Source organism: Acromyrmex echinatior, chromosome 15 (assembly GCF_024713525.1).
Source record: "Acromyrmex echinatior isolate Ae372 chromosome 15, ASM2471352v2, whole genome shotgun sequence".
Taxonomy (NCBI): domain Eukaryota; kingdom Metazoa; phylum Arthropoda; class Insecta; order Hymenoptera; family Formicidae; genus Acromyrmex; species Acromyrmex echinatior.
The window spans coordinates 9,445,653-9,472,348 of record NC_141866.1 but is presented as its reverse complement, the minus strand read 5'-3'; the positions used below and the strand labels follow the sequence as shown (position 1 = coordinate 9,472,348).

Below are 26,696 nucleotides of genomic sequence, written 5' to 3'. Positions count from 1 at the left end.
CGGCAGCGACAAAGTGCCAACGGCCTCCGCTTTCGCGCTCGCGCGAGCATTTCGCGTATCGCGCGCGTAAAGACCCATGAGACACCGTCTGTGCAAACTTTCGCGGAATGTTCTTTGTCGGTCCTTTGTCGGAATCGACAGTCATCGTGTCGCGTATGCGGCGTGCCTCGTATCCCCAAGAGTATTCGGTGTCGTACGTAGAAGCGAATACGTGCGAGTATCCCGGCACCGCGACGAGTGCGGTGACAAGCAATTAGTACCAGCAATTAGCACCAAGCGAGATCGCCACCGCCGGCACGGATCGTGCCAAGGATATGGGTAGCCACTCGTCTATTCGCGATTCGAACCTACCTTTGACGACCAGCTCGAACCAGTTTCTTTTTTCCTTTCCTTTCAGCGCACCTCGACTCGCGCGAATGACGCGCGTCTGCCATTTACGCCAGCATAGATTTGCACCCCGATAATCAGAGCCTTATTCGACGCGAAATATAAAGGATAGTTAATTCCTCAATTAAGAAAAATTTATCTCAATTTATATACGGATAATTGGGAAGAGAGAGAGGAAGAGGGAGAACGAGGAATGATATATATATTATTAATAGTTCTATATTCTATTGAAAGTCGCCAATTATATTGGTATCGAATTTACAAGGTACATGGTATATCGATGTATTTGATACAAAGCTCCAAAGCATTGATTCAGTTTTGCAATATCGGTGGTAAATTCTGTCAGGCGTGGAAGCTTCTCTCGATTATGAGCATCCGCAAATACAGCGGCACTTTCTCCTCAATATCTTCTGTGCATTCAGGTCCAACCTAATTACCATTAGTCCCACGCGATGCATGGCGTTGAACTCAGCTCCACTTTTCCATGACGTTACGAAGAAAACTGTACTTTCGGCGTTCTTGACGAACGGATGGCTTAACCGATTACTCGAGATAGCGTGAGATATTAAAGCAGTCTTGGATATATTTAATATAATCTATTACTAAAATAAGTTATAACAATATCATTCTTGTGCCAATAACTAAAAAAAACAAATGACAAATTCGGAGATATTTAAAGAAAATCGTAGACATTCCGGGAACACAAAGTTCAATTCGGATACTGTTCGGAAAACGGGAACGTCTGGTAAATCTTATTCTAGTGGTTTAAAATAGATTGAAAATGAGCAATAAGTAACAGAAAGAGTGCATTTACCTTTTAGTTTCGATTTTAAACAATATTTCTATAGTTTTCAAGCAAAATAATAATGCAAGTTTCAAAGTTTTTGTGTTTTGAAATTTTCACAAGATTAATACCTTTTTTATCTCTTACATCAGAAATGTTGTAGTTTATTACAGGTTTGATATATTTTTTTTAATTATTTTATTTTCAAAAATATCAAACCTGTGATAAATTACAACATCAAGTATCTGTAACGTATGACAAAATTCATACTTATATTTCACTGGAACTGAAATTAAATAGTTTTTCGTTACTACTTATTAAACGTGAAAATTTGAAAATTTTGATATAATTCGTGCCCTTTTTGCGAAATAAATGAATCTTATCGATTCAATTATTTCGAAATATTTGCGATAATCCACACATTCCATAACGAGCGATAATCGAATTCATTGTCAGATCGACACCTCAGGTACATTTCCGGGAAGTGATGAAAACTTTGAAGGCCTCCTCGCGCGTTCATTAACACATTGACGCTTTTACAAGCGCACTTATCTCTCGCGTCCGGCATAAAGAGCGAAAATGTTTGCGCCAAACGCGAAAAATCGGCCGACCTCCGTTCTCCGATGGCGCCGAGAACCATGCGTGTTTGTTTCTCTCATCCGCAGTGGTATGGGAGTGCGGGAGTCGATTCACGAAAAGGTCGAATTGAGAGACTCTCTTTGCGACACCAGCGAAGATTTTTCTCTCGACTTTTGTAACTTTTTCACGTGCTTAAAGATCGGAATAGATTATTCCGGATTATCCCGAACGATCCTGCGATTATTTCGATAAATCCATTGTCAGAAAGACACTTTCTGGCGATGTCCATTTCTATGTCCATTTCTTCAGTGTACATTAATTTTAACTCGGTTCAACTTCTTCATCCTTATATATTTTTAGAAAAAAATAAAGAGTTAATTGAACTGAGACGAAAATTGAAGTGTATTGATAGGAACAAGCATTAGCGTGCCCGACGCCAATGTGGACGCATTTTTGTTGGCGCGCTCTTGAGAGTGCTCTCGTGATCCACCATGCGCGACGACACGGTAATTTCCAATTACTCGGCCCTTCGACCAGTCCATTATTGTAACAAGAGAAGTTAAAGGTCGATCTGGTTACACGGATCTCTTCCTGAAACGGGCAGAACTCCTCCTCCGATGGAGATGCGAATAAAAAGACAATCTATTCCATCTCTGGTGGGATATTGAAACTCGTTATGAACCGATATCTTTTAATTGTCATGAATATCTCTCTCTCTCTCTTTCGCTTTCTCATTCTATATTAATTTAACATAAATTAATATATTTTTTAACTGAAGAGGTAGGAGAACATTATTCGAGCTCTTGTTTCTGTATATAAAAATACAATATAAAATTCTAAATAAACCGAACATTGTTGGGTCTGAAACTTGAACTTTGGAAAATTTAAATTTCGATTAAAACTCTTAGAACAATACTTTTTTTCTAATGAAGCTTATTAAATTACATATATAAAGTTTAATCCATAACTTCAACAATGGATCATTTGAAGCGAAAAGTTTTGAACGATTATACAATCTGTACAATCATTACGATGTTTTAAATAATATTAATTGTAACAAAACAACTTTTTCTTCTTCTGCTTCTTCCATTTCTTCCCGAACTGGATGCGAATTTATCAGTGTCATCGTTGTTGCTGCTGCTACTTTTAGTTGTATTCGCAGCGCCATTTCTGGCAGTGTAGTAGTGACGACGGTGATGCTGTGGAGTATCTTCTCTGACGTAGGTGGAATCCAGTCGTACAGTGATCGCAGCATAGATGTCCTCCAGGAGAGTACGGGGATGAAGAAGAAGAAAAAAGAATTTCTGACACGCGAAGAGCCACTTCCTTTTCAGGTTCCATCCGAAATGACTCCTGCATGCGCGTCAATTGTAACGCGATCGAGGATGCTTCTTTGTGCTGACACTTCCGTGATGCCCATCGACAGTTGAGATATTCTTGGTGTCTTGGATTTGATCGACTCGCGAACGTCACAGCTTGATTAATTCCCAACAATCATAAACTGTTTAAAGACTCAGCCAAGCGGCAATATCGCGTAGGTTCAGACACCTAATTAAACGCTGTTCTTTAATTTTTAAGGTGTCACGAATACCGCGAACGCAAGCTCAAAAAAGTAGGACGTTTCGAGGACTGAGTGGGCAGTGGGACACGCTATTTAAAAGTAGCACATACAGTAGTTGGCTCTTATTCTACGAGTGGCCTATCGACCGGTCGTTAGCCCGATTAAATAGGTCCTCATGTCAAGCTACTTGAAATGTAGCGCATAAAAGTTCGACCGAGGGATTCGATCACAAAAACTCACAGTCGATGCTTTCACTTTCCTCTACTCTTTATATGAAATTATTTTTAATATTTTGTATTATATATAATATAAATATGTATTAAATTTGTTTTTTTATTGTTGCACTAGAATTCCCTTTTTCGCTTCTGTCATCAATCTCAAGCATATATCTATCTCACATTAAGTTCCAAAAGCGTACACTATTTCAACTACAGAAGACAGATGTATTGCGTTTAATTATAATACAATGCGGATAATTTCACTGCGAATTATATATCTATAGATATCGGTAATAAAATTGCAATCGTCAAAGCGCACGAGTCTCGTCTCTTTCTTTCGCGCGAGAGGAACAATGAGTCCCGCTACTTTATTTACATATTGAAGCGCTATTTCATGTTCACCTATAATTACGAAGTCAGACCGCGAGGAGGATTTCCAGCTGACCCTGGAGAAGGAGAGTCGCGGGCAGGAGGATGCGGGAGGATCGAGGGGAGGCGAGTTCAGAGAGACGGCCGGAGTGTCGGTATCAGTGTCGGACTCACGGCGTGCTCTTCGACGCGCGAAGAAGGAAGAGAACGAATCGGAGAGGAGCGCGCGGAAGGAGATTCGTGCTCTCGTTGACTCCGGTCCAGCAGCGGCCAGTTACAGACTCGGCGCTGGACCGTGAGCCACGCGATCTCTTGTCTCTCTTCTCTTTCTCCCTCTCTCTTTCTTAACGCGCGCGGCCGCAAGATGTGAAGATCGACATCGATCGCACAGCGAGATAGAGCCGTTGCCTTCTCGATGATAGAATGACACCGCGCGCTTCGGCTCGCTCCGTGTGCGTGGCCGATCGAGAGGAGATCGAACGCGAAGAGTGCAGGCCGTAAGATCGTAAAATCGAAAGCGAGAGTGCGGATCGAATCGTCCGAATCGAGATCGCGGGTCCGCGAGTCCAACGGAGAGCTTGGACGTCGGAGTGGCGCGGTTGGATAGATCGCGCTTGGATAGATCGCTCGAAGTTTGCGAAAATTTGCGAGAGGAAGGAGAGATTAGGTGAAACCGCGAGTGCGCCAAGCGTTAAAGTCTCCACTGCGTATATTGTACATGTATATATATATACGCGTGTTCTTTTTTAATACACGATATTATACCAAGTCCACGATCCAGCTGCCATGATCTATCAGTCGAGTCATCAAGCGCCCACAATGTCATCCATGAGGAAGACGTCGCCTGGACCGCAACGTCGTAGCTTGCAAGCATCCCCGGCGAAATGCGCGAAGACGAAGCGGAATGATCGAGCGATCAATGAGGAAAGATGCAGAGGAAGATGCAGGGTGCAGTGGAGTGAGAAACACGTGAAGGAGGGATTAGTCCTTGTCCAGGAGACGCAGCTCGCCAGGGTGGTCAAGACGGGACCTATTACAGAGCACTACGAGATCGATCCGAAACCGTTTGCAAGGTAAGTTGGTTCACGATACGATTCTTAATACGACTCTTCAGAGTCGTGCAAACTGGAAACTGCGAGATTTATCTAATATGAATTTATAAAACACTGATTGAAAAATGTAATATATGTGTTTTTTGTATTAATATATAGATTAATATATAGATTGAAAAGAAATTAACCCTTTGGAACTAACGCCAAAGACATAATTACTGATGCTGGATCTCCAATTAATTTATGTTAATTAAGAGACATCAATTAATTTCAAGGAACCAAAATGATATGCCTTGTATAGAATGAATATTAAGTATATTTTAATAATAAAAATAATTCAAAAAGAATTGCGGATGTACATAAAGAAAATTGAATTGCTTAATCATTTTTTATAAAGAGATTCATAATTGAGTAAGTCCGATAGATCCACGCACAAAAAATCTACTGTTTTGTAAGAAAAGTAATTACTCAATTTACTTTTTTCTTTTTAGTCTTTTTAGTCAAGGTTATCTTTAATAAAGAATATTTTTTGATAATAAAATTTTAAAGTGTACTTATTACAAATTTTAGCTCACTATTATTTATCTCAATAAGAATCTATTTTTTTTTTAAGAATTTTATAAAATTTTATCAAAAAATGAGTTTTGTCATAAAACTTTTTCTTCGATAGTAAATCGAAGTACTTAAATCGAATTTGTTTTAATTTAATACTATTGAATTTTGAAAATAAATTTGATGCTTATGATGAAATTAAATTTGGATACATGCATTTTTTAAAAATACTTTAACCTTAAACAAGTAATTAACATTTAATGTACTTTTCTGTGTGCATCCTTAGCTCCGAAGGATTAATAATAAATCCGGAATGTGCTGAATTTCTAAATGAACTTCTTACAAAAATCGGCTGGCAGTTTCACGAGTCGCGCGTTATTTACTCCCAACGTTCTTCGTCGCGGCTCGCATCGCATGCAACGAGCCACGCACAATGATTAATCGCCCTCGGATGCGACGCGTAATTTGTCAAAGCTTTACGCACGGTAGCAATATACGCAACGATACGTGACGCGCGTCGCGCATTAATCATATTTATTGCATCGCCGCTAATCGCCGCGCGAATTAGGCTCGTAATGATCACCGACGATCAGTAGTGACGGGTCGTCTGTAATAGGGCACCAATTGTCCAACCTGCAATTTCTCTCGCGCTAATAATTTAATTTAGAGTCGCACGAAATGCGCCTGTTGCACGCACGCAGGCGTTTACGGGTGGGACGCCGTTCGTGACTTACTCGCGTGTCGTTATCTTGTCGTCGGGCTTTCGTTTTTGTAAAATTGATTGATTTAATGACTCCTGCGTGTGCAACGAATATTTTCTGAATAATAATGTCGAATTTGTTTTAACTCTCCAAAGCTGATAATGGGTTTACCGGACCACTCAATTATAAATTTCTTTCAAATTCGACTGATATATATATATAATTTTCATCGTATATATATATATATATTATTTTCACAAAAATTCTCAATAATTAATATATTTAGTATTCATTCTTTGTTATATAAATTATGTTATTTTAGTTGTTTGAAAATTAGTCTTTTAAATAGTATAAATTAAATAAATAAATTTTACAGATCCAGCGTCAGTAACTGTATTACGGATTTTGGCGTCGGAGGATTAAGCCTCGAAATGTAAAGTGCCGATTGTTATCATTATCTGGAAATTTTAAGTGTGTCAAAGCAGATTCGGACTCAAAGCAATTCGCTCAGTTCGTCGCGTTTGCACGTCATGTATGTCTCAACGAAGTGAATAAATAAATAAATCAATAAATATCGGATACAACGTCATATATATATAAAGAGACAGTACCGGTTTCTCGGCAGGGTATTGATTAATCGGGACGGTATCGATCGCACGGTTATTAACCGAAACAGATACAGTGGCCTCCCTTTCGAGGTGTGACAAGAGAACGCGCGAGCGAGAGGCGCGAGAATTCACTCCTATGGACTTTAAGGCTTTTCATATTCATGGATATGTTAATGCATCGTTTTAATTTCTTAGTTAACGTCGGTGTGGGCACTGATAACTTCATGCGCGCGCCCGATATCAACCATCGCGATTTCCTCGCAGCGCGTTTGCATCGCTAATGAAGCTGATTTACCTGTTGCTGCAGCGAGCACAAAGGCGTCTCGCATAATACGTATATAAATAGCCCCAGGACCGAGTTGCAGACATAATCGCGATGTTTGCGGAGATATTTGTGTGTGGATTTGTTGCGATTATGCGTCTTACGTATCGACTGTATGAATTTTCTTTCCCCCTCCTCCTCTATATTTTTTCATGTATAAATAATAAAAATTGAGATTGACACTTCTATTGATTAACCCTATAACGATAAAATGATAATATTGGTACCGATATGTAAATTTTACATCCGGGGAAATAGACCACTCTTATTGTAACACATGAAAAAAATAGTTTTCCTGAAACATTTAAAAGTGCAGTTAAATACAGATTTAAAAATAATTTTGTTTTATATCATAAAAATAATTATGTTATATTATCTCTAAATTCTTTGGAGTGGAATCACACTCTAAAGAATGAAAATTGAGTCTTGAAAAAGAGTGATTTAATTTTCATTCTTTAAGAGTGAAATTTCGAGTATCTATTTAGAGTGACAATTCACTCTAAAAGTTTTAGAGCAGAACGCTCAAATTGATTGCAAGAATAGGTTTAATCTAAAATATCAGCAACTCAAATTGAAACAATTCTCAGCGACTAAGACACTTTTTATCTACGTTTACAATTAACGGAAGCAAAAATCGAAGCTGCCTTGCGCAAAAAAAAAAATTTCATAAATTATTTAGCCGCGAGTCTTCCGCTTGATTTTTTCAACACTTCCCTCATCACCGTCATTACGCGACCAATCGCTAAAATCCAATTTTCTATTATTACACCGCCGTACCGATCTTTAATAATAACAAATGCTTTAATCGTTGCGCCGTATACAGCGGGTATTATCCCGGCGGCTAGACGTGTGTCTCGTCGATCCAACTCTTTGTGTACATATATGTGTGAGCGCGCGCGTTCTTTAATACCCACTCTGTGCCCGCGGTAATTACTTTTGGAAACGAACCTTGAGTCCCGAGGTAAAGGGCAGGAAAAATTACGGCGTATATTGCCCTCTTCGTCTGGCGTCGCTTCCTTTGTTCCTTCGTCTTTGCGCTTTTACGTATCGGATATCTCTCCGGGATCCGGGAGGGGTGGAAAAATTCAGGGTACACCGGCGCGCGGCCTTAAAATTGGAATCGATTAAAGTTAATTGCGTGGCGCGCTATCAGATGCTCATTATCCTTATCTTCGCGACCGCGAAAGGACGCGAATATTGCCGCGGCGATGAGTCGCCATCAATTTGCACGCGAGGCATGTTTTACGTGGCAATTCACTGGACGCGACCCCAACCGTAACTTCCGGCTCTCGATCTTACAATTAAACTCGATGAAATCACCCTTCCTCCTTTAATTTAAAGATTTTAATTAATCGATTACGAACCAAAAATATAAAAAAAACCATAAATAAATTTCATAAAGACTCCTCGTCCTTCGTCCACTTTTTGAACGGAGGAAAAAATAGAACATCAGGATATTTATGATTTCAATGTAGAAAGTTAATGGTATAACCGTCTATGATTTTATCTTATGGACTCATCGTCGTTTATGTAACACACTCTCCCGTGGATGAAAGCGCTTGCTTACTTGAACACGGGTGAAAACGTGAGGTACGCATTACAGGCACAGCCTTGCCAGGCGCCGCTGTGTCGACCTTGCCGAAGAGACGACCGGAATCCTCGATGGCGGGTACAAGATTCTTAGCACCATGAAGAACGCGCCCGCGATTGTTAATAATATGGATCATTCCATAATAGAGCGTCCATCATCCATAATAGAGCGCTGCGAATAGAACATTGTCAAAATACTGAGAGGAACGTCGTCAAAAATAGCAAACAAAATTCTCATGAAAGGAAAGTCGAAAATAAAACACCAAAAGGTTCCCGCGATGATATCGAATAGAAAATAAAATTAATAATATTCCATAGAAAATATTCTGTACAGCAAATCGGTGATGACTGAAAGTCTTCTGGAAACGGAGCGTTTTTCGGAGAGAAGAATGCGAGTGGAGGAAAGAGAGAAGAAACGTCACTCAGAGAGAAAAGATGCCAGAGAAGGTGGTAGCGTTCGGGCATCGACTTGTTTTTCAAGGATAAAATGAATTCATTGTGAAAACGCAAAGCCAATCGATGTTAATGTTGAAGCTGCATCGGAACATCCGATCGAACGAGCAACAGACAATTGCAAATATAAACTGTACCGTCACTCTCCATCATTTTACGCTTCATTTTATCCTCGCACGTGCGCGCGTCGGTCCATATCTTATACAATTTATCTCCAGTGATTTTTCAACTGTTGATTTGAGATTAAAATATATGGAATATCACAGGGTTACATCTTGCTGGAGAGGGTCTACATGTTTTTCCCTTTCTTTTCTTCTCGTATAAATATTAACGAAGGATTTGTGTTATACTTAACAGCGGTCAGTGGGCGAGAGTCTATCGCTGCAGGTCGCGATCGACCGGCACACTTTACGCAGCCAAGTACTCGTCTAGGAACCGATTCAACGCCGATTGTAGCGCGGAACTGAGACACGAGATCGCTCTATTGTCTCTGTGCTCGCAATCGCCACGTGTCGTTAGGTTGCACGATGTCTACGAGACGCCGAAGGAAATTATCTTAGTCATGGAATAGTAAGTACTACGTTTTTATTCTCTTTTTTTTTTCTAAATTAATATTTCGTTTTACATACACAAATTTTAGCAATATTAATTATCACTACTGTTAGAGGAACAGCGCAGGAATAATAATGAACTATGAAGCAGGAATAATAACGATAGTTTGCTTAGTGATGTGATTTCCATTCATCTCTGATATTATCTTAAGAAACAATGATTTTTTTTTTTTTCAGTGCGCCCGGAGGCGATCTACAGACGCTCATCGACGGCGATTTGGTGCCCCTTGAAGGTGACGTCGTACACTTTGTGCGGCAACTAGTGGAAGGACTCGCCTACCTCCACGAGAGAAATATCGCCCATTTGGACATCAAGGTAAGTTCGACCCATAAAAGGTCGACGCGAACTTGTCACGTTTCTCTCGTGTATCCGGATCCCGGAATCGATTGCGCCGCCAGAAATTTTGTTTTCTCTCTGTGCTTGCACATGACGAGGAAGCACGAGGAAAATGCTGGGAAATTTCATAAATAACTTGATCCATGTGTGACTTCTCGAATTGTCGAATTTGTTCCACTTGATGTGATACCACTAATTTTAATAATTAAATGGCTGTTGAAAGAGAAAGACAGAGTGACATAATTCAAGATACGTCACTCTGTTTAAACTGATAGCGATTACTTTAGGAAAATATGTAATTCTATTCTTATTATGTCTATGTTCGATTTTAAATAATGGACGTTCTGTAGAAATAATATACTTAAAGTGTTCTTTAGTAAAATGCGAAAATTTGAAGTGTCTCACCAGGACCCATTTAAAATTACAAATATCTGCAATCTATTACAAATAATTTGGATAAAATATTAAAACTACGTGTATATCTTAATGAAATAGTATGGATAATAAATCAAGAACTGCATCTTCATCAAAGGAAAACAAGATGAGATTATGTTTACTTTTCGAGGTTAAATTTATATCCAAATTTATGCATGTAAATGTTTTTCGAGAATGGTCGTTGACCTATTACTTTTTTGTGACCATTAAAATCGTAATTTTTTAAACTATTATATAATCTCGTTTTTGAGAAAAGTCTATGGTAAGATTTGTGTGCAATTAGTCAAAGAAGCATCTGCGAGCCTTATCTGTTATTTAAATTATACGAAAGGTTACATTTTCAACATTTTTTTTCTCTTTTATTTCATCGTTAACCTACCGAGAGAATTTTGCATATATCAATTTCAAGTATTTAAATTTCATTATATAAAAAAAATTAAATATTTCTCGATTAACTGGTAACTCGATTTACTAAGGAATCACTTTAACACGGTAAGAGTTTACATGGAGGAGAGTTTTAATTACAATCAGTCGTTATCGATCGTGTGGAATGACGAACGATAAGCTCTTGGAAACAATTGGAATTGCCCTTTATTGCTGTGTACGGTCGATGTCGATCATAAGGCTTTCTCGATCGCGATGCGATTCAACGAGAAGAAAGAATAAAAATCACCATCCGAGCACAAACGAAATCGAATACACGGGGCTAGCTTTATCTCGTTTTCAATCTATTGCAAACGTAACGGATTGTTTCGACATCCACGGAAATTGAACTTGCTTTTACGTATAGATTCTAGAAAAAAAAAGGATGCTGTGGTTCACGTCATGTTTGCAGCGATAAACGAGGATGGAAAACGGAGCCGAAGAAACTCTCGAAACTTGAGACACCTCCGCGAGCAATGTTTTGTTCCAAGTCAACCAGTGTTGATTTCATTCGCTGTTCAGAGAAAAGAAGCCCGCGTTTCTATGTATCCATATAAAGATATATCATCATTTCAGCATAACGTTTTATTGAGATGATATCATGAATGATGATAGCATGAATTAATTTGAGATTCTTCTTATGATAAATTTGGTCATTCGCACTGAATTAGTATATATTAAAGACTTCTTTGTATAAAGTATTTACACAGAAAGAACGATTTTGAAGTATTTGAAAATTTAGCTAGATCTGACAATAATTACATTACATCAGATCTGACAATAATTTGGTTGAACCATCAAAGTAATTATATAGGATACTCAAACTGATTGTTAAAACGCCAAAACTTTTTATAGCATTGTGTGTCTCTGGCTTTACACACATTTTATTTTATCATCAACTCACTAATCAAAGAACACAATGAACAACACCAAGCCGGATTAGCATTGCGAGGTGAACGTGTGCCAGGTTATAAAACCATATGGATATTAGCGGAAAAAAATAAGCTGTCGACAACAACACGCTGTGAGATGCAGAAGCTTCATACCGTAAAGTGCATTTTGATTCAACGAGGTCGTCGGAATCGCTCGTTACGGATGGGAAGATACCTTCTCGTTATCCTCGCGCGAGTAGCTCGTGAAGGAGAGAGAAAGAGAAAGAGAGGGAGGAACAGAAAGCGAGATCGTCGAGCCTTTAGCAGCTCGAGCGACATCCTCGAGCAAAGTAGTGAGATACTCGACGTCGTTCGACAACGTCCGCTTGTGAATTTTTTATTTGTAATCTTCGCGCGCAACTAAGGTCGATTTACATTACACCAAACCGAGAGTTCGATTACTCTCGTGCGAAACAAAGAGTCCCGGTCGACCCTTGGTCGACCGACGCGATTAATTCAAAGAGCGAAATTAATCGCGCGAATCAGTTATGGGTCGATTGACGTTTTATCGCGCGAAGGGATGACGCAATAAATTAACTTTGACCTACTACGAGCTGCTCATTGCTCAAGTTCCCGACGAATGGGTACCACCTGATTTATTTCGTAAGCACTTCGACGGAGTGCTCGTACGCGTCGTTGCGTACGACGTGAACATTATTCCCGCGCTCCATAAACACGCCGCTGCCGTATTTGGCGGTGCGACATATAGGTATAGCACGTGAGAGGAAAAGAGAGAGAAAAGGAGCTGCGCTGTTGAGTGTTCTCGCATGAACTCTGAACGAACCTTGCTCCACGTGCGCGATTTCCTCTCTCTTCTTGCGAAGAACCGTGCGGGGAAAAACAGAAACCCTGGCGAAAATAAAAATCGGAATCGAACTTCTGTACTTTCTGAAGTCTTTGGAATAGAATCTGATTCTAAAGAGTGTGACAAAGAGTGACAATTGAGCCAGTATTCAAAAAGAGTCAAGGCTCAGTCGTTAGTTTTTAAGAGTGAGATTTCACTCTTTCGAGTTGGGTTTCACACCGAAGATTTCAAAGGAGAGAATAACAGAAACGAAGCTTTTAGGAGGTAAAAATGGAACAACGAAAATTGAAGCGTCTTCTTTTATGTTTTGTTGTCTTAATTTTTGCCTCCTGCTTCATTTACCTACGTTTTTGTTGTTCTCTCATCTTGACATTTGAACTTTTAAGCTCCAATTTTTATTTTCGCCAGAGCTATGAGGAATCTCGCTGCATCCAAACGTTCACGTAAAATCCACGGAGAATCCATGTAAAGAGAAAACGACGAGGATCAGAGCACTTATTATGGAATTATTCGGAATGGATTTCGATCAGAATTATTTAATTATTATATTTTTTAGATTTCTATTATGTTTTTTAAGAAGAACGAAATAATTCCGAAGATCGAAATTCATTCGAAATAATTTCATAAAGAATTAAAACAGATTATTAGTACAGATGATTGGAATCATAGCTTGAGATCAGTTCTTTTCAATTGAACTTTTTGTACTGTAAATTTTTTCTCTTTTTCTCTCCATCACTCATCTTTCCTCCTTTTCTCCAACGTGGAGAGAAAAGGAGACAAGATGAAGTTCAGTTTGAAAGAACAGACCATTGATCTCGTGTCGGATCATCGCGGGATGCCATTTGAGTCTGATATCGCCCACATTACGATGTCTACGGGAGCGCGTCGCAGAGATATTGCACCAAGCGGAGAGATCACTACGAAAGATCGCGAAGAGTTCGCGACGCGGAGGAGAGGAAAAAAAGGCGGAGAAGAAAACGGAGCGCGCGGCTTCTTGCATTGCAGTGAAACGACGGCCACGCCCTGCTCCTTCGCCAATTGTGCACGCACTCTCGGTGATTCACCACCTGGTTTCTTACCTCCTCCGTGAGATACCCGCGTTTGGCCTGCCATAACCGGAGCAACTGTCGATAACTCGAGATTTCGCGCGCGAGGGAAATCGTGCAACGCGACGCAGAGCGGCGAATCGAGTGTTCGGATAAAGACTTAGACTAAGACTTAGATAAAGACTCTATAATAGAGTCTGGTCACGAACACTTTTGTCAAAACAAGAGTGAGAGAAAATATTACACACTGTTGCGATCTTCAAACATCGAATTGAAGATGTACTCAGCTGCAAACTTGAATCGAAATCTATTGCGACGACCGTTAGAAATTAATCGTAATTCGCTGATGATGACTCGAAAAAGAGCCGAATCGAATGTAAAATAGGAAAGAAAAAATTGTAATAAATAATAAGTTCAAAACGGATGAAGATATATGCTTTCGATCGCCCATTATTAAATAACTTGTAATTTATTAATATATACTCTCTAAATCTGAATCAGTGGATAATCTGATATCCATGTATGCCACTGGTAATCAGTGAATTAAATATGAGATCCTTACTAGCTAATCTTTATTATGTGATCTAATTAACCTTATTTTAGTGCTTAAATTTAATGAATATTGGTATTGGAAGATTGAAATTAACGTGCAAATCAGTATTTTAGTTATATAATGCTCAAACATTCTCCCTTTTTTAGTTAAACTTCACTGATTAGCAGTGCTAAGTATGTCACTGAGTAATTAGTGGCTATCCACTGATTCAGATTTAGAGAGTACTCTCTTTTCATACATGATTTCTCATTCTAATTTATAATATCTTACTCATCCTAACTTATGGCAATGTTTCAAAACCCGTCTCTGTCAATTTATCTTTATTGTTTACCGAATATTGAACAAGGATAACAGATACTCGGAGTTGACAGAGTTGAGTTTTGGAACGTTTCCCTGAAGTTAACAAAAACGACGGACTAATCAAAAGTTTGTCATTTCGTAGCCAGACTGTTATAGGGTCTCTAGACTTAGATACATCGAAAGATAATTAATTTGTCTGTAACACTTGATGGCATACGATTTTATATCTGAGATATATTAGATCTTTCCACGATTTGGTTCAGTCAGGTGCAATATATGAATTATTTCATATTGAATTATTTCACGGAGGGGACAAATGATTTCAATTGACCGATCAGACGACTTTGACATATCGCTTGAGCCCACACTTCTGTTTAATCAACGCGAAAAGATTTCGTCGATCAATCCGTGTGGGTTTGTCGATCGTATCGTTCTTGAGAGTGCGGAGAGCTGATCATCAGATATTTACCAATGTCATAATGTTAAAAGAAATTGATTAACAAAACACACGCTCAAGGTGATCGCTGAGATCAGACTCCGGATTCGTCATTTGCAACTTGCGAAATTTATATAGATGTGATTAATTAAAAGGTCAAAATGTAACAGTTAACGTACAATTTCACTCGTATATATGAAATATATGTTTATTTTTTTTATGTTAATGTCACTGGACATTTTTATTCTAAATTGAAGAGCTTACTCAGTGGCCTAATCTATATTTCTACAAAATTAAGTATTTGTTTAAATGTTTCTAAAATTAGATATTTATTCAATTTCAATACGGGATCAAGAATAAAATCTCTTCTACAGGTTCAATATCATAGTCTAAATAATTGATTATTATTTCTGGGGCATGAAGAGCATTGTATTAGGTGTTGGAATTAATTCGTAGCGTTTTTAATGAAAGAATGTTATTTATTTCACATGAGCATTAAAAAATACATTAATGAAAGTACTTCCCATCACTTGTAAAACGCTACGAATTAATTCCAACACCTAATATAAATCGTGTTTCCTATTTTCATTGTAAATTGGATTCGCGTACAACGCACTACGTTTGATCGCGTCATCCGATCTCTTCGAGTTCTCAAGCAGCAGACCGGCCTGAATGAGAATTACTTCGCACTATCTGCTCAATCGACAGTCGTTTCACGGAAAAACGAGATCTGGCGGAAAATAAATCTCTTGAAAAAGGCAACGAGAAGATCGAGAACAGCAGACGAAGATGGGCGGTGTTTGCCGTTTTGATTAGTGAGCGTGATTGCGAGTCGCATTATTCTTTATAGTCTTCTCATTAGTGTGGCCTGCTTGTCATTCGGTCGCACGCATTTGCAAACTTCTGTGCGATATTATTGCGTCTGTAAAGTCCGATGTGCAAAGAGCACAGCCGCGTAATATTCCCACCACATAATGGCTCCGTCGAGGGAATTACGTATCTCCGAGGGCCGGCGGGATTTATTTTTATGTCTTTTGTCATTATTTATTAGTCGCACGCGTGGCCAAGAGAAACTTTGAATATTCAGGCGCGCCTACGTAAAAATGCCCAAGGCTCCTCCCGCTAAAGCGATGATGATGCTGACCGAGCCGAACGCCGACGACGCTCGAAAAAGGGTCGTCCTCCGTCGCGCTTTGTCTTCAGACGAGCCGAACGTTCGATAAGCATGCTCCTATTTACCATGAAAAAAGAAAACGAACGATCTTTATACATTGACACCTACGGATAGTTACCACGTTATGGTATCTTGCTCAATCGAGTTGTTGCTCCACTTGCGAATACATGCGATGTACATGCATTCATTGGTCAGATTGTTCACTGAAAAAAGTGTTTGATATTTGTGTCTTTAATTGTATGATAAAATAATTATGGGAACTCTATTTTCATAGTTATTATAACGTTACTAAAAAAAAATAATTATATTTATAGTTTTTTACGCCGAAAAAAACTATAAATATAATTATTTTTTTTTATGATTCATGATAATCTTCGATGTTAACTGTATATAACTATAAATATAAATAAAGTTATCAAAAAAAATTGCGAATTACCCTTCGATTTTTTCAGAAACAACGGCAATTAATTTCTCAAAATAAAAATCATGTTCAATAAATCATTCGCCATTAGTCTGCTAGTTGCCGGATTTGGTCATATAATGGCGAATAATTAATTATTGAACATGATGACCTTTATTTTAAAGAATAAATGTCAATATTTCTGAATAAATTTATACACGGAGAAAAATGTTTGGTTCAATTAACTGGAATTCTGATGGAAAAGATGAACGATCCAGAATCTTGGTAAAAACTACTAGATTTCTGATTTTAGAATTCTATCAAAACTCTAGTAGATTCAACCCCCTCCAAAATTCCGGATCATTCATTGATCATCAAAATTCCAGTTAATTCAATCAAATATTTTTCTCCGTCTATGTAAAAATCAAAGGATGATTTAGAACTCTTTTACAACTAGTATTTTTTTATATATAGAATTATAAAATGTAATTATTATTAAATATTATAATTATTATTACTAACATTATAGTAGTAAAATTATAAAAATAGAGTTTCTAACTCTGTAATTATTTTACAATTATTTTTAATGTGCAATCATATATAGTTATAAATATCAAACATTTTTCTCTTAGTGTTCAATCGAATGATTTAACGATTGGTGAAAGCCGCGATATTAATCAATATATAGAATATAAAATATGTCAAATCGAGATTGTTGCGATCTAGATTATGTCAGCAATTATAATAATGCAGCCTTCGGTAGTCAGCGACCTTCATTACATGCCGGTTACTACTGACGATTTATGGTAATTGGATTGTCGGCGTGTCTTTGAACGGTACGATCCGCTGCAAATCGTTAGCGCAAGTAGTTCGTATGCTCCTTACCCTTCATACCTGATACGTTTTTATAAATTATCTTGGGATAATATCATGCCAGTCCGATGACTTTCGCGACTAATTATTTCCCTTGTTTACGACCGATTTGACCGCTTCGTCGTAATGAATACAGCAACCCGGTTGTAACCGGCATCGAGATAGAATTTATATTGATAACAGATACTACTATTTATCAGATCGTCGTATTATAAAAATAGCACATCTAGAGATCCTCCAATAAGAGTCTGGACACGAGCAGTTTTGTATATGCAGGGTAGTAATTTTAACACAAATCTGCGAGGAAAAAGAACATAGGAAGATACATTTACTTTCTTCTCTTTGGTATTCCGTTGTATCTATTTCTCTCTTTCTCTATTTCTTTCTCTTTATTATTCTATCTCTTTATTATTCTATCTATTTCTATCTTCTACTCTTTCTTTTTCTCAGGAATTGTTAAAATATAGCAGCTCAATTAAAAGTAATTCTTCATTTCCAGACTCTTATTAAAAGGTCTCTACACGGAGAGAATTTTGTCTTAGAGTTTACTCCGAAAATATGGTGGTTCTGGGACATTTCGCAAAATTTTATGTAAATTTCTCTCATTTATTAATAAAACTACAATAAAATATAAAATAAGATTGATTAATTTTTAAGTGTATGGTAAAAATCTTTAAAATATTGTACCGCAACTATTATATTTTCAGGTTGAATTTTAAGATAGTTCTCTTCGTGTAGGCGCATCAAAGGTGACCAGCTGGGTCATTGAGTCCCGCACTGCGCTCATTGAACTCTCCTTTGTCTCTCTCTGTCGCGAGATATATCGGAGTCATTCTCGAAACGAACATGGAATTCGAAGTAAAGGACGATTACCGGATGCGGAAGAATGCACTATGTATTGATCTTCGTGCGCATCTCAGAAACGATCGTCGAAGCGCGGTCATAGTATCGCGGTTCTGTAATCTAAACGACGCGCGTACATCGAAATTCCATTCACCAGCGGAACCGGCAATGATACCAGGCGTTCTGTAACGTGATACAGAAATCGCTTCCTCACGCCGTTAATATTCTCGCGCGCCCTTATCTGCGCGAACATGCGGAAGACCGATCGCATCCCTTTGGTTACGACCGCAATAAAACCGGCGATAGATAGTTGAACTCTTCGAGATACGAACGCGATGTCCATAAAACTAGGTATCTGTTTCCTAGATAAGATTTGCAAGGTGATTTAATTGCACGATGAGGCGGTTAATAGTTTAGCTTGTCAGAAATTAAACAGATCAACTTTATTAAGTAAAAAAATAAGAAAGTAGAAAAAATTAAGAAAGTTGTACCAATATATAATACTAATCTCATATATATCTAGATACAGAGTGTTTATTACCTTGAAAATCCGGAATTTTCAAGAATTTCTCTCTTATCTTCGAAAATTGAAGATTTTCATGGAATTTTATTGATACTCATCGTCAGGAAAATTTTTGAAATTTTAAATTTAAATTCTGTTTTTTTATAACATTATTTCTTTTATCTTTTTTTTTTAAATACAAAATATTGACAATCGATTAGCAATAAGTATAACATAATTTATGCACATTCTCGTGTGCCTCGGAAATTTTTATTTAAAAAATCAGGGTGATGAAGGTAGAAAACATTTCCATTTTTGTCATACATTATATGTGTGCGTAGAAATCTTTTTTTCCTTGATTTCTTTACAGCCTCAAAATCTGGTCATGATGGGCTCCTTTCCGGATTGCGACGTTAAGCTATGCGACTTCGAGATTTCGAGAGTGATTCTCGAGGGCACTGAAGTCCGAGAGATTCTTGGTACGCCGGATTACGTCGGTGAGTGAGTCTTCTAAAATTCTTAGTACTTACTATAATCTCATTTATTTAACACATCGATGGGAAATTTAATTTTTAAATGGCACACATAAGTTATCGGTTCGGATTCACTTTGGAAAAAAAATATATACACACACAGAGTCTCATTTTAATGGATCCCAAAATTTTTTATTTTTGTAGAAAAAAATGCTTTAAATAAAATTGATAAAAGTCGCATGAAAAAGACGCAAATGATGGTAAAATCAATTTTCGAACAAAATTAATTTTTTAAGATCATAAAGGTTATCGATTTATGATTACAATGAATAAAAAGAATATAACATTTCATATTCTATTGCGACGTACTAAATCGACGTATTAATATTATTTAAGATTTCGAAAGTTTAACATGCTTTATAACTCTTTTTCAAGCGCAACAATTCGAGCTAACCGTTTGAGAGATCACCGTTTGAGAGATCGGTGCTGATAGCGGCTTGACAAACTCCCTTAATCAAAAATATAAAAATATAAATTGCTACATTATAGCTGTCAAGAGACAGCACGCATCGGGTATTATTCGGTGCCAAGGAGTCACCGTGACGTTGTTTTGAAGGGGAACTCGTCCAGGTGGTACGTCCGCGCTCTTTGCTCTTTGCCGCGCGGCTTAATTGCTACCGATCATTATCTGGGCCCGCTAATTGACGATCACCGTAGCGAGATCGCAAATATAATCGATATTAATTGACACGTTAGCCTCATTGCTCGCAGACGTGCGCCTTTAATAAAGCTTGGGAGCCCCGTTACGCACACGCACACGCACAGTGATAGCTCTCTCGATCTCTCTTTCCCTCCTCCCTTCTGCTATATAATTGACGTCGGTCTCTTCAAATCGTGCCGTTTCCAGGCAAGGTAATCGACGCGTCGTGGCCTTTATGTCGCGGAACGAAATAAATAACAAAATCAGACGGCCAATGAATTAACGTTCCTCCTTTGTATGAGATCTTTTCCTTTCTTTTCTCTCTTTCTTTCTTTATCTCCGTCCCTTGTGAAAATTGAGATCTCGCGGGAACAATGCTTCTTCGTCGGATCCGTCATAAGTCCAAATATGATTTGCAATTTAAAGTGACGCGTTCCTTCGGACCCGCTGAAAATTATTTATCGATTAATCATTGCCGGTGTCAACTTCAATCGGTTTCGTCCGCCCACTTATCTCATTTTCTCATTCGCTATATAGAGAAATGTCAAGCAGCGAGATGTCGGAGGTGGTAACCGTTACGACAAGCTGCTCCAAATCCGTCTATTTAACAGGCAGAACCGGTAAAACGCTGTGTGATTTAATTTATACGAGTCGCTACCGCGCACGATCGCATACTGTCTACGAAATAATAGAATCAGCGAAGTCGACGGTGGGTAGTTTAAAATTGTATTATCAGTCGAGGCAATCCGATCTGATGATCTGACGGCGATAACTTGGAAGTTATTGCAATCGTATCTCCTCATTTTGCTCGTGTTAAAATTTTTCGGGGGGGTTTCACGCAGAATCGGATAACTACCCTAATAGCAAAGCCTGTGAGATAGATTTTGAGCAGAGCCTGCTACCAATTTTTGATTGTAGAAAGGCAACAAATTGTTTGTATTATCTGACATTGTCAGTAAATTGCTGTTAGAAATATTATATGATGAAGCCTGCTACACATGCTATGCTAGCAGATTAGTAGCAGAAACTGAGCAGTCTTACATAATCTTACGACAGATTGAGAACAGATTGAAAATAGAACCTGATTCGAGCAGACTCTGTTCGGTTTCTGTCATCAATCTGCTGGCATAGCCTGTCAGCAAGCTTTGTCGTCAAATTCATAGCCAAATACGGACACAGATGGCTATGGTTTTGTAGTCAAAATCTAATCGAATTTCCTGCTAATTCGACCTCAAATTGTTAACATTTTGCTATCAGGGTATATTGACAATCTTATAGCGAATTTGATTGGATGCGCTTAATGAACGTTAAAGTCATTGTACACAAATCGACGTAAAGGTGTGAAATTTAATATAAATGTAGACACTAAAAAACGCCGATAGTGCCATTTTGGCTTCGCTAATCATTTCAATTATTTTTCTTTTGTATTAAATATATACAATCAAGATATTAAAAATATATAAATATATATGATACAAATCATTCTAATGATACAAATAATATTAAAATAAATCTTCATTAATTGGAAACAAGGATAAAAAATTAGAAAATTGGCACACTTCCGCAGTTTTAGCGAGATAACTAGCGCTAACTGAACTCAGCCAATCTAAGCTATGTCTGAATATATTTTTCATTGGATATTAATCAACAAAATGAAAGATATAAATAGATTAAAATAGATATATTCTATTGATATAAAAGCTTTATATACAATTTATTTAATTGCCTAAACTAATATGTATATATGTTCTATTTACATAAAGAAATTAGATGAAATACTATATGTAAACATTTTTTTTCCTTAGTTACAGGAAATAGAACATAATTGTTTTTTGTTTTGAAAGTTCCTCAGATAGCACAGAGAATGTAACAAAAAATTCTTTTTCCCGACTTACGAAATGAATCTTTTTTCTGGATATATTTAATAAAATATGTATTAGGCAATTTATCATGAGACATATTTCACTTTTCTTATCTATATATTCAGATTGGATCAGTGCTGCAGTGTAGAATGACTTCAATATGCACATTAGTGCATCTAACTGAATTCGCAATTAGGCGACAAACGCCAAAACTCTGAAACGAAAAATTCCGATGCGTAAAATCACAGCATCATCCCAAATGCGGTTTGTCCCGATTCTTCTCATCTACACTCATCAGCCCACGATTTTCATACGTAAATAAAAATGATTGCTTGCGAATCCACGTGACGTCACGTATGAGGTCATTGGACACGAAATAAGCGTGAACGTGCGGAGGAGAGAGACCTCGGCACGTGAACTCGGTGAATACTACTATTATTGCGTACATTTCCATATATTCAATCATGTTTACATTTCTCTTCCAGCGCCTGAGATACTGCATTATGAGCCAATCACATTGGCAGCCGATATGTGGTAAGACCAAATGCGGTGTGTTTCGTTATCCTTTTTGTGTAGATGTAGATCAGGTTTTCTTCGAAAATATCCCCTTTTCCAGGTCGCTCGGTGTCACAACCTACGTATTGTTGACGGGTTTCTCGCCCTTCGGCGGAGAGACCGATCAAGAGACTTTCCAAAATATATCTTTAGGAGAAGTGGATTTCCCTGAAGAGCTGTTCGAGGATATTTCGGTGCAGGCGAAGGACTTTGTCGCGAAGCTTTTGGTGCTAGACCCAAGGTATCAATTATTATAATCGACGTTTGAATTCTTCTTTCAAACCATTTCGTCGTAAAAATTCGACTCGTAATTCTCAGATATAATTAAAAATTATGAATTCTGAAGAATCTTGAAAGTTTGAAATGTTTCGAAACATTGGAATAGTTTACATCGTTGCAGAATAATTGTACTCAATATAGCCTATATAGTCTAGTAACCAACATAGCCTTACTTACTGTTTATAAGTTACATAATTATACAATATTCTATTTTATTATGTTTCAATTTATTAAATTATTATCTTTATGATTGATGATGACTAAGTTAATTTTTTTATTTTCTAAGTGCACGGATGACCGCGAAGCAATGCCTGCGCCATGACTGGTTGCGTGGTGCCCCGACACAGGCGTCACCGCATCTACGAAGGTATCTGTCAAAGTCGAGGGAGGTTCTTTTAGAGCGCGTGGTCAGTCGCGAGAACCTAAGAAGGGCCGCGCTGATAAGCCAGACGACCAGCCAGGCGAGTCTCTGTCAGGGGGATGTTCAAAGCGATCAGAATTATCAGCAGCATCGTCAACAGGGCTTACAAGACTGCACGCTCAGTCAAAGCGAAATGTGTCTGAGCCATCGTCTAACTGGAAGTCACTCAAGTTTGGTAGGTAGCGAGGGATTCGCCAGTCCGGCGGATTCTCAGGCCAGTCTGAATTCCTCCAGAACCAGCTTGAGCTGCGCAAGCCAGAGCTGTCTGCTGAACCAAGAACAAACTCAAGGACTGTTGAATAAAGCTCAGAGCCGATCCCAGGCTAATCTAAATCACGGCCTAAGTCGCGGTATATTGTCAAAGATACGCAGTCTGAATCGCGTTCAGTCTCAGGCATGTCTACTGAATGGATCTTCAGCGATCAACTGCGAACGAGCCGGTGCCGTCGCTACGATGAACCTCGTAATTAGTAAGTCCCGCGAGAAACTGTACGGCTTAAGATCCCTGTCGAAGTCTCAGGGTGTCTTGGATATTTATAGAAGTCTGGAATGTCTGAAACGGCGAAGGAAGAGCTACCATTATGCGAGAACCGAGGACATGTTGCCGATTTTCAAGCAACTCGGCGCTGAGATTGCGTTTTCTAGATTCGCTTCCTCGATCAGTGACGATCATTCGATCGTCGATGTAAAATCGGATATTGATTTAATGTCCGATAAGATTGAGCGAAAGATTGATCAAAATATGTCAATCGTTTCGTCGACAGAAGTGAAGACATCAAATTTCAGCAGCGATGATCGGAATTGCGTCAAGTCGAATAATGATTCGCGATCAACGAAAACTGTAGAACCGCAAACTTCGAAGAAATTTACCTCGGAATCCGAGGAGAATCTAGATTCTCTCAAGTCCGTCGAGTCGGATACTCTGACAGAGGATTCAGACGAGATGCCGTTGTGCCGCAACGTGATGCCCGTCAATGCGGACAAACGTCCTTGCGAACGTCAACATTCTGACGTGTCGAGTCGTTCCAACAACTCGGCGGCGTCTGACAAGGAAGACCGTTCCACGGAATCAGAGAACGAGGAGCCAAAGTATACGGTAGCGCAATTAGTCTCTGCCTTCAACAAGCATCAGGAGGTCGCCACGAAGACAAGTTTGAGGGCAATCATGTCTGAGAGGCGGATCAACGAGATGACGTTTCCAACCGGCACGAAGGCATTGCGTCTCTTTATCCCGGACATCAATATCACCGAGAGCAAGATCGTCAGGCGAAAAACGAGTTACAAGCCGCGAAAGAATTGGGAGGAGCTTAGGAAGCGCAACGAAAAGAATGAGGGCATCTTGAAGAGCCTCGATAACGATTCTGGCAACGAGGATGATGACAATGAGGACGAGACTCATGACAGTACGAAGAACGATCTCGCGAAAAATGAAAAAGATTCCATGGAGAGTGCTGAGGAAGGTGTTACCGATGTTTCGCAAGCATTGATTCAGAACGAAGATACAAATTTATCCTTAGATCGATGGTCGCTCATGCGACCTGAAGAGAGTAACGAACAGAGTATCTTCGTCGACAATGCGAATACTCAAAACAGTCTCGATACTACGATAGACGAGAAATATAAGCAATGCGTGAAAGGTGCTATGTCCGGCAAGATGGAAACACTCGAGAAAGTGATTAGAAATGAAGAGAAAATGGACAAAAATGAAGAGAAATATCCGAAACTATTAGAAATGCAACCGAGAATTACCGTTTCGGTACGTCAAAAGGAGAGATTACCTAATTACATATATTCGGACATAAATGTCGCAGCCAAAGACGACAATTGTAAAACGCCGAAAAAAACTATTGCCGCGACTAATGGAAAACCCGGACCTAAAATATCTAAGATCGGACGAACCAAATCGAGTTTTAGTCCTGATCCCGCGAATGTAAATCTCAAGGATATTCTGCAGCGGGTGGATAATTCCCAGAGTACCTCCAAAGAAAATCTGGAAAATCTGAGGAAAAGGACATCGATTGCAAAAATTATTTTAAATGACAATCTTATCCATGACAATCAAGATAATAGTCTTGGCGGTTGCAAGAATTCTCGCGCAAAAAGTGAACCACTCTCGAATGACAATCAATCGGAGGAGCAAATGAAGCTGATAGTACCACCATCTTTCATTCGATCCTCCTCCTTGTCCAGTGACAGCAGTTGCCCAACACCATCAAGCGTGCAATCTGACGTAAATATATCATGGGAAGACGTCCAAGTCGCTACGGGCTCCAGCACGTCTCTGGAGAAGGAGGATATTTGTAGAGTCACAAAGAAGAGCGATATCCAACGAACATGTAGCGAAGGAAGAAATAGGCAATGCTCGGAAGACCGGAAAGTCTGGGGGCGAATCTGTACCGGCTCTTATACTAGGGCTATGGAAAAGTTTAGTGGCAAAAATATAGACGCCGCGAAGAAGTCGTTGGGTTCAACGATCCACATGCAACAGACGGAAAAGACTAGAAGAAAGAGTAGCCCTGCAATGCCGCAATATATAAATCCTTAAGAATCTTAATCTTTAGATCATTTAAAAATAAATGCTGCAATATAATTTGGATAAGAAACCTGAAATCATAAATATATTCACTAATGTTTCTTGAAGGAATAGCGAATTCGACTAGAATCGACACGATGCAGTAGCGCGGAATCGAACAAGGTAAAAGAGAGATAATGCTCTTGCGACCTTGGCAGATGACCGTGAATGCGGATCTTGGGCGATTCACGGGCATTAGAAATTCCACTGCAGTACCACGCGCCGACATCTCTGATCAAAGCGTATCAACGTGGTTTAATGACGTGGAGACACGTGTTAGCGATTCTACCGACTGTCATTAACATCCCACTCGATTGTCGAGTACATAATCGATGAGCGTTACCCTTTAGCTTAATCACCATATTAAGGGAACACTTATCCTTATTCAGGCTTGCGCGCGCGCATACACGAGGGTAATGTCAATGAAGATAGTGAATATTTTCAGAAAAACAAAGGCATAGTAGATAAAATAGAGTGTAGTTACTTCAAGATTCTGACATATATCGTCTCAGTTATGCATTATGTTTTTTTAATATTCATAAAATATTCTTAAATTTTCTTTAATGTTTTTTTATAAAAGTTCCAAACCTTTGATAATTTTAAAATTACACATATAGAGATTGGATTATCTCTTTTTTCAATAAAAATGTATGTATCGTATTTTCTATATATGTGTAAATTGTTAATAAATTGAAATTAAAAATAAACACTGTTTTTTTAGCATAATTACCGGAAGGATAGCCACAATCACTTTTGTAAGGCGTAATTAGGGGTACAAAATTAAAAGGATTGCTGATACACGATCACGGCCACGGCTGCTTATGGGATAATTATAGAGTGATTCACTCTAAGCAAATTGCTTACGCGCGCCTTCAAAGATGCGATTACAGATCGATACAGGAACTGCACGCTGTTTGACCTCCGTAAAATTACAGCAAAATAAGAGTAACATGTCGTTGATAGAGTTATAAGCTGGGATCGGATCGAT

At 38.6% G+C, this 26,696-nt stretch overlaps 1 protein-coding gene across 1 annotated transcript; it reads left to right on the top strand.

Annotated features, from left to right (window-relative positions):
- Positions 1-1,494: 1,494 nt before the first annotated feature.
- Positions 1,495-26,415, top strand: LOC105145637 (uncharacterized). The gene is made up of 7 exons (XM_011055329.2): positions 1,495-4,971; positions 9,534-9,746; positions 9,965-10,103; positions 19,217-19,343; positions 22,367-22,415; positions 22,498-22,677; positions 23,002-26,415. Exons 1-7 carry the CDS (start codon positions 4,685-4,687, stop codon positions 25,679-25,681), a joined length of 3,675 nt encoding a protein of 1,224 aa, XP_011053631.2. The 5' UTR covers positions 1,495-4,684; the 3' UTR covers positions 25,682-26,415.
- The last annotated feature ends 281 nt before the right edge of the window (positions 26,416-26,696 follow it).

Coding starts and splice junctions, on each gene's coding strand:
- LOC105145637 (XM_011055329.2), top strand. CDS start 4,685: ATGATCTATCAGTCGAGTCATCAAGCGCCCACAATGTCATCCATGAGG. Junction 10,104..19,216: donor TCGCCCATTTGGACATCAAG/GTAAGTTCGACC, acceptor ATTTCTTTACAG/CCTCAAAATCTGGTCATGAT. Junction 19,344..22,366: donor TGGTACGCCGGATTACGTCG/GTGAGTGAGTCT, acceptor TTTCTCTTCCAG/CGCCTGAGATACTGCATTAT.